The 13,009-nt window shown below is 42.7% G+C and overlaps 1 protein-coding gene across 5 annotated transcripts in view; it reads right to left on the bottom strand.

The window, feature by feature from the left end:
* cblb (Cbl proto-oncogene B, E3 ubiquitin protein ligase) overlaps positions 1 to 13,009 on the bottom strand; it is a 111,814-nt gene that overhangs the window by 70,761 nt on the left and 28,044 nt on the right. For all 5 annotated transcript variants that reach the window (XM_084698106.1, XM_084698108.1, XM_084698105.1 and 2 more), the window contains one exon: positions 4,796 to 4,942. In XM_084698106.1, coding sequence (XP_084554232.1) covers positions 4,796 to 4,942 — 147 coding nt within the window. The remainder of the gene's footprint in view (positions 1 to 4,795; positions 4,943 to 13,009) is intronic.

Raw genomic sequence — 13,009 nt, 5'->3', positions numbered from 1 at the left:
ATTCCTTTATGATGCCGCCCCGTGATGATTTCCCATATTTAACAATAATTAAACATGGACTTACCTGAAAGTGATGCACGGGCATCATCTCGCAGTTTATTTCTTTTTCTGCCCCTGACTCCTGTTGTCTTTTTGAGGCCATTTTCGAAAAGTTTACCTAGCCTACTGTCAAAATTTGTCAGGCCACTGAGGTAGGAAAGGGCACCCACGGCGAGCTTAGAAAGTTTCCGTCGTAACATTTTTTGAGCAATTAAATATATCTCTTGTTTTGCCTGTTTTCTGATTTACATGCCTTAAAGGTGCGTAATATGTATATAGGCCTACTGAAATAATATCTGCATTATAATTATAATAACCTCGCGCTCCATTCTTCCCTCACTCGTGAACAAGACCCCGAGATACTTGAACTCCTCCACTTGGTTCAGGATCTCCTCCCCGACCCGGAGATGGCACTCCACCCTTTTCCGGTCGATAACCATGGCCTCAGATTTGGAGGTGCTGATTCGCATCCCAGCCGCTTCACATTCGGTTGCGAACCGCTCCAGTGAGAGCATGTAAATCAGAAAACTTGTTTCCGGTGAGGGTCGGACTCCGCCAGGGCTGCCCTATGTCACCGATTCTGTTCATTACCTATATGGACAGGATTTCTAGGCGCAGCCAGGGTGTTGAGGGGGTCCGGTTTGGTGACCTCAGGATCGGGTCGCTGCTTTTTGCAGATGATGTGGTCCTGTTGGCTTCATCGGGCCGTGACCTTCAGCTCTCACTGGAGCGGTTCGCAACCGAATGTGAAGCGGCTGGGATGCGAATCAGCACCTCCAAATCTGAGGCCATGGTTATCGACCGGAAAAGGGTGGAGTGCCATCTCCGGGTCGGGGAGGAGATCCTGAACCAAGTGGAGGAGTTCAAGTATCTCGGGGTCTTGTTCACGAGTGAGGGAAGAATGGAGCGCGAGGTCGACAGGCGGATCGGTGCGGCGTCCGCAGTGATGCGGGCTCTGCATCGGTCCGTCGTGGTGAAGAAGGAGCTGAGTCGAAAGGCGAAGCTCTCTATTTACCAGTCGATCTACGTTCCTACCCTCACCTATGGTCACGAACTATGGGTAGTGACCGAAAGAACGAGATCGCGAATACAAGCGGCCGAAATGAGCTTTCTCCGCAGGGTGTCCGGGCTCTCCCTTAGAGATAGGGTGAGAAGCTCGGTCATCCGGGAGGGGCTCAGAGTAGAACCGCTGCTCCTCCGCGTCGAGAGGAGCCAGCTGAGGTGGCTCGGGCATCTGATTAGGATGCCTCCTGGACGCCTCCCTGGTGAGGTGTTCCGGGCACGTCCCACTGGGAAGAGGCCCCGGGGAAGACCCAGGACACGCTGGAGGGACTATGTCACTCGGCTGGCCTGGGAACGCCTCGGGGTCCCCCAGGAAGAGCTGGTGGAAGTGGCCGGGGAGAGGGAAGGCCTCCCTGCTTAGGTCGTTGCCCCCGCGACCCGATCCCCGGACAAGCGGAAGATGACGAGACGAGACGATAATTATAATAACTATGATGATTTTTCAGTTGGCAATTTTTTGGTGCCCCCTCAGGACTTGGTGCCCTACGCACAGCGCGTAGTGCGCGTTATGGGAGCGGCGGCACTGGGTACTGACCATCCGAGGGGTGAACTGGACTGCACCCGAATACATTAAGTTTCGCCTTACACCCTCACCCGCCACCTACGGTTCTCTTCTTACAACCGTCTGGTGGTCCCACCGCTCAAGACTGCCCGGTCCCAACACAAGCTCTTCTCCTGTCTGGCCCCCAATGGTGGAATCAACTCCCCACCTCCATCAGAGACACTGAGGGCCTCATGTACTAACACTTTTGAGCCCACTTCAGGCGTATTTGTTTTGCAATTTGCACGTAAAAGCATGACGAAGTATGTACAAACATACGGCACTGAGATAAAAGCGCAGGCTGCCTGTTGCGGGAACTGAAAATGGCAAATTGCCCTTTTCCGTGTCATGCATATGCCTTCACGGAGGGTTAAGGGGAAAGTGGGAGTTTCCCATAAAGAGATGGGGGCGGATGCGTAAAGTGCGCAAAATTATGTATTCCGCGGTATGTACAAAAACTGCCTGTTATTTTGCAGTGAAAATTCTCCGCCTGTTAAAAGCAGCCGTAAACCAGGATGCGCATATGCCTCCTGTTGAAATGGCAACCGTAACCCGAGCAAGACGAATGAGACATAGGCCAAAGGATTTTTGCCATAAGGATCACACTTTTGAGTTGAGTGAACACAAAATCATTACGCGTTACAGATTGCGGTGGGGAGGGGATACAGGAAGTCAGATGGCTGAGCGGTGAGGGAGCGGGCTAGTAATCAGAAGGTTGCCGGATCGATTCCCCGCCGTGCCAAATGACGTTGTGTCCTCTTCACCCTACTTGCCTCGGGGGGAAGATCCCTGTACTTACTGTAAGTCGCTCTGGATAAGAGCGTCTACTAAATGTACAGATTAAGCAGCCATGCAATATTACAGTTACTAGAAGAAATCAAAGATTACATCGAATCTCAGACTCAGCGTTCACATTCCATTCTAGCAGCTGTTTAACTCCTCGCTATATTACAAATATTGGCATCGGGATAATTTCAGTCATCGCTGTTTTGACTTTGGTGGCTGATCCATGATAGAAAGAGAGAAAGAGGCCCATTCAATTGCGCGTTTAAATGCTCGCAATGTACGGTATAGTGGGCAGAGAAAGGCGCTGATTACCCGCTGACCGGCAGGTTTCGTAAATATGACGTAAACAGAAGTATCACAGCATGCGCAATCTGCAGGTTGGCCATGGGGCTTATAACCCTACGTTTGCGAATGTACGTACAAGAGGCCCTGACTGTCTACCCACCTTCAAGAAAAGGCTCAAGACGCACTTGTTCCGGGAGTACAACGGTACTTAGGAATGATTTGCTGGACCTAATGTTAGTTTCCTCCAGGATCACAAATGACTCTTATTGAGAGACTTGTTGCTCTGGTTGGTTAGTTGTAACTGATTTTAAATTATTGTACTCGTTGTGAAATATATTATGGTTGCTTGCTTTTCTACAGGTACACTCTTGCACTTTGAGGTTCATGTTGTTTAATTGTAACTTGTTTAACCCTTGTGTTATCTTTCGTGTCATTCTGACCCATCGGTCATTGTGACCCACCATCGTATTGCGACAACTTTACCGCATACAAAAACAAAGTGAAGCATTTTCTTTTAACCGTTGGGCTGTCTCAGACCTCCACATTGCATTTTTATTTGTTTTTGTATTGGGTAAAATTGGGTAAACACAACGATGGTTCTTTATGAACCTTTGGGTCATGTGACCCAAAGTCAGCACAAGGGTTATGCTCTTGTGGTTCTGGCCTTTGGCACTTACTTGGTTTTTCATGTATGCTTCATGTTTTGGTTACCCGCCATGTTTGTTGTAGCTACGACCGTGCCGAGTGCACCAGCTGGGCGTAGAAAAGTTGGTCTTAACTCCTGCGTCGGTCTTAGCTACGTCCGACTTTGTGATTTGAATTTACACCAAGTGCACCAAGCTTGACAGACCACGGTCGTAGCTATGCCTGTTTTAGATGTGCATCCTTGTGAAAATGCGAAAGCGTCGATTGTTGCCAAGCAACACATTTAGGGGCATATCCAAAGCACACTTTACAGCTACCCTATCTCCCTTCAAAACAACCCATGGATTAAAAAAACGAAACAAAAGAAAAGGAAAATACATTTTTTGAGAAATTAGAAAACTTCTAGAGTTGTTTACTCAGAATAGAAGCGTGCTCAAGGGAAAATGTAATAATATCAACACAAACAAACAGAAACAATCAGCTCGGAAATCGATCACCGATAAAATTAACAGTGGATTTGTGCAATGATGGACAAATCTTTCTCGCCTAAATACCCTTTCCATATGTTGCCTATAAACAAGATGCGCTGCATGTGTGTTCAAACTGTTGTACATTATAACTACCACAGTTTGGGTGACCCATTGTACTATCAGTGAACTTAATCTAAATAACCTTCAGGGGCATGCTTGCATCCCTTCTGCATGAATTCAGCTCAGCGTAAGCCTGGCAGCTAAATGCAAAGCTAACGTTACATATGTAACTTTCCAAAATGTGAGCCACATCAAAGCCCTAATACACACAGAAGTACAGATACAGACGATAAACAACGGACACATTTTACGTGCGTGTATGCACACACACACACAGGCTGGGTGAGATGCTTGCTTGGTGATGTAGCTGGTGGAGGTTGTGACCTTGTGTCAGCTGTGAGGTGGAGACAAAGACATGGTGAGACGTAGCATCTGCTCTAGGGTGTGGCCTTTCAGTGCGTCCGTGCGTGTAACAGAGAGAGACAGAGCGAGAGTATGATTGAGAGAGAGAGACAGAGGGAGAGAGAGAGACCGAGTGAGAGAGACAGAGTGAGAGATGAAGAGAATAAATAACCTGTCACTACTTATCCACATTCAGGTTTTTAGTGGTCATTTCACAAAGCTCACAGGTAGCATTATATCATTTATGACATGCCACAGGATATTTCTATAAGGTTAAACCTATTACAAAAAGTGGATGTTTAGTCAACATATTATATTACATTACAGCGTTATCCACTATCCCACTTAGGAAGTGTCAAGCTCCTGTTGCCAACGGATGAGCTGTGCATTTGACTCATCAGCAGAAGTAACTACCGATGAACGAATGCCTTACTACCGATAGCCAACACACAGTCAAGGTTCTTGGCTAGTGGCGGACAACAAAACAGAAATGTTTAAAACTTGCTTTTCGCCAAAAAACCTCCTCCAGAAATCAGCGGCGTCGGCTTTGGTGATGCGGAATGTGTCACCCAGGAACTGGCCCCCAGGGAAGATCGCCTTGATCTCTGCCAGCATGTGACTAAAGATGAGGGACAGCTTGGTCAAGTTCCTCCTGGTAGCAGAAAGGTAGAGAGAGATGGAAGAAAAGGGTAGAGAGGGACAGAGAGAGAGGGGGAGGAAGAAAGAGATCAAGAGAAGGAGATAAGTGAGAAAAAAATAAGAGTGAAAAAAAAGTGCGAAAAAGGGGGTCAATGGCCAAAGGGGTCAATGTTGGTAGAAGAGCAAAACGTAATTGTAGCACAATATACATATAATATATAATAAAAGCACTAAATTTCTCTGACTCGGTTACAGGGTAAACAGTAGTCACGGTGAAGCCGATGAGAATGGCGCTCTTGATTTCTTAGTATATACTAGGGCTGTACCCACTAAGATTTTCTTTGGTCGACCAAAACTCGACTAGCACTTCTGAAAATCGACTAATCGAAATTAGAAACTTTTTTTCTTCTATAAATGTCACAATGTTTTTCATCAAACCATTTTGTGTGATGTTTTACCTCACAGTTTTAAGAGATAATATGAAAGAAATACATAAGTAAGAAGGGAGATTGACAACTCTGCAAACATAAATGTTCTTCGCCGGAGAAGATAATGTCATTCGATTTGGATGTGATTCTTATAATATGCATATTCATTTTTCAACCCAGAGCGTGTTAGCATGAGCGAAGTAGGCCAACTTATGGTTTTCAAGTGGTAGGCTACATCATATTCAACGTCAAACTATGAAAAATAAACAGTTTTTTGAGTCACCTGGTACTTTATAAATGTACTGTAAATGAAATGCTGCCATACCACAGATGTCTTTGCCATTTTGCCTAATAACACCGTCAAAGTAGGCTATGGCAGAGTTTGAAGTTCGGCAGACAATTGTGCTTGTGCCGTGTGCAAAAAACGAACAAAACAAAGCATAGATTAACGAAAGGGAAAACAATAACACCTTTTCTGTTGAGTCTGTATTTTTTGAGTTGCTTTATTTGTCTTAAATAATATAATCTACAATTTCTGTAGAACATGTCTTTAATTCAGCAATGGTGACACAAGCGGGAATCAGATCTCACACTGCCATACGGAAGCTCGACTAAAAAAATCTTAAATTGACCAAGAGCATATTGACCAGAAAATCGACTAGTCGACTGAGTGGGGACAGCCCTAGTATATACACTAAGGTCATCCCAAATATAGTTTTATCCCAAAACTTTTTGGGACCAAACTTGTTTAATGATTAGCTTAAAGGGAGGGTTTTTGCAATTAAGACTGAGGTAAAGGTTTATTGAGTAGTAGGCAGTTTGTGAGAATGGGGTGGCTTTGGGACAAAACATCCCTCTTTGTGGTGCGGCTTTTATCAAATCTAACTTAACTTTGGAGTATGTTATTTTATATAATGTTTATAACCAACCACTAAAGATGCTGGCAAAAATATGTCAACATTACAGTGGAAAAAAAAAACCTCTCATGACATGTGTAATCAAAGAAACATGCACACACATACAGACATGCTCACACACAGAATTACTTTGCCCAAGGTGTGCGTACACGCGAGAAGGGTATAAAGAACTCTTGTGGGGTGCTTATAACCAGCTCTGCTTGGGTGATTGTGTGTGTGTGTGTTTGATTACACTATAAGCGCATCAACCAAATATTCCACCCAAAGTCTCCTAACTAGTATTTTGAGGGAAATAACTGTCGCCAATACATCAGTCAGTTCCCACATAGCAGGAATAACTAAATGTCAGAGTGGTTCAACTTTAAGACGTGCTCCAATTTTCACATTCTCAGAGCCAAAGAAGGACTGCAGATTTCTTTACGTTCTCATCCTCCACAGGACGAAGGAGAGCGTCGGGGCTGAAGCTGGAATGTCCTTTTTGCTTTAAAAAAACAATATAAAAAACAATAAAAAGCCTTGAAATAAAAAAGGCAAATGTAAAGGTACAGACAAAAAAAAAAATTCAATACCTGAAATTGTATTCTCATGTAATTAAGCACACTCTGCTTAGAGAGTCAATGGGCTTTAATGTCTCCATGGGGCAATTAATGAGACTACTTCCACAGAGCAAGATAAAATACTTTGTACACAGACAGACAGAGAGACAGAGAGAGGAAGGCAGGGAAAGCCTTAGGGGGAGTTAGGGAGACAGTGAGTAGCATGGTTCATAACTCGCACCAGAGGCATATCCTTAGGCAGGAGACATCCATCATACAACAATTAGTAGCGCACCAACATTTGAGATGTACTTTCAAGGCACGTTGCGTTTGAAAATCCCAGCGACACTCACTTTCACCACAGCGTTCCAACATCAGCAACTTCTGTAGAAATGGGCAAACCTAGCCCAGCCCTTTAACACAAAAGGCTGACCTGATGATTATCATCATGTTTACACTATGGTAAATGCAGGTTACTCATCTATGGGGAAGCAGGAAGTCTCTGCTTTACTTGCATTGCAGTATCCAAGTACGTTTTGTGTCCATAAAGAAAGTGAATGCATCCTACTAAAATAAGTTGACACCTTAAAACAACAGGACGAAGCCAGGGTGACATGAGAAACCACTAAGGTCTTATATTGTATGGAAGTAACATACTGACAACAAGTGTAGGTACTGTACTAACTAAAACTGATAAAAGGAAAACAAACAAAACAAAAGGGAGTCAGGTGGCTAAGCGGTTAGGGAATTGGGCTAGTAATCTGAAGGTCACCAGTTTGATTCCCAGCCGTGCAAAATTACGTTGTGTTCTTGGGCAAGGCACTTCACCCTAGTCGCTCTGGATAAGAGCATCTGCTAAATGAATAAATGTAAATTCTGAAAGATTCAAACTTCTGTCTCCTGCTGTCTCCTGCTTTAAGAACAAGGCAGGACTTCAGATCTCTTTAAATCTTACCCTCAATGTGAATGTTTGTGTGTATTTTGTCCCCTCGTTTCATCCGTCTCAGTAATGCTTTTTCAGTCACCATTAGCTCTTTAATCAAGCGGGGAAGAACCTTAAATTCTCGATTGAGATGCAGAGAGGAAGAGTGCAGATGCTCACAAAATGGAGGGTGTTAACAATTTCAATCTTGAACTTGTGGCAGACGTTTGCGAGAAAATGTCACACTTGAGTCAACACGGATTCACCAAAAACATATACAAACGCCCTTGTGCTTGTACATACATACTACGTACGTATACACAGAAAGCTAGATGTCAATGCACACATATAGGAGGTAAATAAGGAGTCATCTGGCAAAACACAGGGCGGACATTGGTCAAACTGATTCCCAAGTTTTTAATAAGTGACATGTTTGGGCTGTCAACTGTGTTGGGGAATAAGAAAGCCTCCTGAATATATTTCTCTAAATTCAACAACATTTGACCAAAGAGGATCAATCAGGCACCACGTTATTGGTTCCACAGCAAACTGAGTGGCAGATTCAGTACTTGGGCCTACAGACCACAATGTATGTGGCTTGTACCCTTATCCACATCCTATGGCCTGCACCTATAAACTAGCTGTGTGATTTGTGAGCTTGACAGCGCCCCAGGAAACACAGCACAGCCCATTGATTAGTCTAATGTCCTGGCTATTTGGAGTGGAGTTTGCATGGCAGGGCGGGTATAAACTACACCTGGCTCCCTATTGGCTACTTGACTCCTGATGCCCCATTGGGTGGTTGAACTGTCAGACAGAGGTTAAATTATTGACCATCTACTGGAGAAAAATGTCAGTACTTTCACCACACTGTACTACAGCTAATCAGCAAGAGTACCAGGATCTCAACCAAATGAGCACACACTGTTGTCTCCACATAGAAAATGTGCACAAATGGCACCCAAACTGCTGAGTAGTTGAGTAAAATGTATTAAGATAAATGTAGCAGGGGGAGGAGTGGGGGGGGGGGGTGGGTGCGGGCTGTCGTGACACCTGGATTTCTGCAGCTTAACAGCTAATGATGACACCCTCCCAGCTTCCTGTCACCTGCGAGACACCCCGTAACTAGAATTGGTGTTCCTGCCTTTCTTACTGTGTGACCTATATTGGAAAGCTTTCTGCACATGACAACTATATGGTGGCAGTGGGAGCCATTAAGCCATTAGTGCACAGTGCCCATAATGCAGTCAATGATTAAGATGTCAGTGAAACACACAAATACAGATTACTTGAACTATAGATAGTGCATAGTGCCCACAATACAATTGGTGGCGCACACACACATATTTTGGGAATTATAGATAACATTTTTATAGTGCAGTGCCCGTGATGCAGCTGGTGATGACAGTTCTTCTCAGTGGTTTTGGTACCTATATTTCTCAGATCACAATTGAAATTATCTGTAATCTCTGAAGTACTTGTTCAAACTCCAAATCATCTATTCTAGTCAAATTGCTAATGCTGTGGTAGCCTACATTCATGCAAAGGATTATGTAACCTTCATTTGTCTGCTGTATCCAACATTATGAATTGCATAAGTTAATATGTTGATCAAAATGTATTATATTGGTTCTCTGTTAACTTGTCTTACCAGCACAAATCTAATTATTGAGTTCATAACATAAGTCATTACATGCACAATGGTTGAGCCAGTTGTCATAATTGTAGGCCTAATTCCCCATACAGCGCTTACATGTACAGTTCTGCCGACCAAGGAGGCTAAAGTGGTAGGACTAGTGCCCGTGTCCGTTATGCAGTTGGTGATTATAAGGTGTCGATGATTTGCTGTGAAGTGTGTGTGCACATTTGCAATGTGCAGACAGTATTGACAAAAGTAAAAAATTAATTTATGTAACAGAATTCATGAAAGTTTATCCACTTCACATTGTCGTTCTGTTAGCTAGGCAGCATTTCATCCGTAAAGAAACCCCTTTGAAAGCAGAGATTCAATGCTATGCCAGCAGTCAACACTAACCTGGCCATATCAGTTGTAAAAGTGAAAAACAAAAACAAAATGCTGATTCAAACATCGTTAATCTTTTTTCTAACTTATTATTATTTGTTATTATTTTTTAATTCTTGTGTTATTATTTACATGTATTTATTTATATTTAATCTATCCATTTACAGAGCATTTTACAGAGCACTTTACATTTATATTCTGTCTCACAAAAAAAGGTTATTTTTGCTAATTTAATGAGGTAATTTCATAAACTGTTGGAACATTCAGGACTCTTAAGGCCGAAATATGCTCCTGCGTCTCCGTTTACAGATGGGCGGGCGCACGGATACGCACGGACACGGACGGATAGACTGCGTTTATGGTTCTCCGTAGGCTGTGGGTGCTAAAAGCAATTTACCGCCAGAAAAGTAGGTGGCGCAACGGTTTTTTGTTTAGACGTCGTCAAGTGTTTATTTACCTAGGTTACCGAGAAGTTGGAGCAAATTGACAAATAAGCCGTTTCATCAATGAAATATGCAAATTTTCAGCAACTACACTGCTCATTTCTCGTCACATTTTAATTCAGATGCTGATTTACATGTACTGTTTAGCTGAAATAGGAATTGTAAAAACTTTACAAGCAATGGTGGTCAAACAGATTCTGTTCGGCCGGCTATCACAGTAACTCCGCCCCCGCACCTGACGCAAGCGGTCCTTAATACTGACCAATCACAGCCAAGGGGGTCTCCGTAGCTCTCCGTAGCTACGACTGATAGTTTAAAAAATCGGGTGGTGCACGTCAAGCTCACCGAGGCTTTCCGAAGGCTGACGGAGAGCTCGTAGAGGGCGTTCCACGGAGACGAGGGCGTTCCCATGTGTCCGTTTTTCGAAAAACGCAGAAGCATATATCGGCCTTTAGGTGTGAAGAGTACAGATGCTGAATTCCTCAAATCTATGAAAAATGTTGACATCCTTATCCTAACAGAAACATGGTGCAATGCAGACATAGAAACCTACTGTCCATCTGGATATTATAAACTCTCAGTACCTTCATTAAAACTGAGCACTGTACACCGGGGTAGAAACTCTGGCGGAATTCTGGAATGGTACAAAGGAAACCCGGCCAACCACATTGCTGTAGTCAAACAAGGGAAGTCATATGTTTGGCTAAAGCTTGGCTAAAGCAACATAGAAAAAGAGATATACTTTTGTGCAATTGATATCCCCACTTCAGAATCCTCCTACTACAATGAGGATATTTTTTGACCTCCTCGTCACAGAAATTGGCCATTTCCAGTCCCAGGGAAATGTGCTGCTGTGCGGAGATCTAAACGCAAGACAGGAAACTGAACCTGACCATATAGACCCGCAGGGCAACAACCATGTGTTTGGCCTGAGTCGTCTATACATGACACCAAGCATAAGTCAGAGCAATTGTCTAGATGGGGTAATAAAAAAAATAGTGGGAGGGAGTTAATACATCTTTGTCGAACCTCAAGCCTGTACTTCCTAAATGGCAGAATCAGAGGGGACTCCTTAGGGAGGTATACATACTCCTCAACACATGGAAGCAGTTTTGTAGACTATGCAGTCACTGACATGGACCCCTCCTCTTTTAATGCATTCACTGTCAGACATCAGACACCACTAACAGACCACTGTCCGATAAATGTGTATCTGAAAACAAATGGACAACATTTTTTTAAACAACCTATGCCTTGCAAAATGTTCAAACTACAAACATCATACAAATGGGCTCCTGACAGTGATAAGACTTGTACACAAAAATAAATCTTAACTTCTCCTGAAATTACCAACATAATTCATGATTTTCTCTCAGCCAAATTCCAAACAAATCAATCTGGAATACATAGGGCTGGAACAGAAATTCTTACTATTGTTCACAAATAAACCAATAAAGCAGGTCTTACTAAAAACAGATATAAGACAAAACAGAAGCCAAAAAGTGATCAATGGTTTGATGAAGACTGTAAAAATATCATAAAACAATTAAGAAATCTGTCTAATCAAAAACACCATCAACCACAAAACACAGACCTGCGTCAGAATTATACACATAGAAAACTTAAACTCTAAAACTATAAAAAGGAAAACATTACAATTAAAAGCTAAAATAAATTGATGACTCTGTATGGGCTAAGTCTTCACTTAAAGCCCAGAGGGGTTGTTGACTGAGCACTTAATTGACGCGCTTGTTAGATGTAAAATAACGTTACAACCTTGCGTTCTTGGTTAGGCAAACTTTATTACTCATGGTAAAATCCAATCCATAAACATGTCCATACATCCAAACTCGCATCTAATTTACATGTAACAGACCTTTGTTATACTAATGAAGCGGTCAAAAAGCTATATGCGCTCTTCCACCGTCAAGCAACACCTGCAAGAATGTTCACACCTTTATTGTGTGAGCCCAATTAAGGTGGAGCGCCATCTAGTGTCCCAAACAACATTAAAACATGAACTGAAAAGGCTTCTACAGACTTAACTTCAACAAAAATGTAAACAAACAAACAATTCAAAATGGTTACATTTGTAAAAAAATATTTTGAAAACCTGTATAAACAAATGTCTAAACTCTAACCAGAAACATATACAAGAAAAATTATGAATACTTGAAACAACCATCAAGAACAATCAGGACCCACTTGATTAGCAAATTACAATAAAAGAACTAGAAGACAACATTAAAAAATTAAGAACAGGAAAAAACATGCAGTCCTGACAGTATCAGGACAGAGATGCTTAAAAACAGCACTCCTGAGCTGCAGCAGGCCCTACCTAAGTTGTTCAACCTGGTCCTTGAAGCGGGCTGTTTCCCTGAGATCTGGAGTCAGGGGTTTATTTCCCCAATATTTAAGAGTGGAGACAAATTGGACCCAAATGACTACCGAGGCATCTGTGTGAGCAGTAACATGGAGAAGGTTTTCTGCAGCATTATCAATGCCCGAATGCTGGCCTTCCTTACGGAACACAATGTCTTGAGTAAAGGACAAATTGGCTTCCTACCAAATCACCGCACTACTGATCATATTTATATCCTACACACCCTAAAAAATCAACACATGTATCAAAACAAACACAAAAAGATTTTTGCATGCTTTCTCCAAAGTGGTACAGGGGGTAAAGTTTATGACAAACTTCGTTTTGTAATCAAATCAATCTGTTTAAAATAAATGCATGGTAGAAATTGACAATAAAAGAACAGACTTCTTCCAGGGATGTAACTTATCTCCAATGCTCTTCCTTGTCTA

Source organism: Hypomesus nipponensis, chromosome 5, assembly GCF_054491055.1.
Source record: "Hypomesus nipponensis isolate SF chromosome 5, ASM5449105v1, whole genome shotgun sequence".
Classification (NCBI taxonomy): Eukaryota; Metazoa; Chordata; class Actinopteri; order Osmeriformes; family Osmeridae; genus Hypomesus; species Hypomesus nipponensis.
This window is presented reverse-complemented; position numbering and strand designations above follow the sequence as displayed.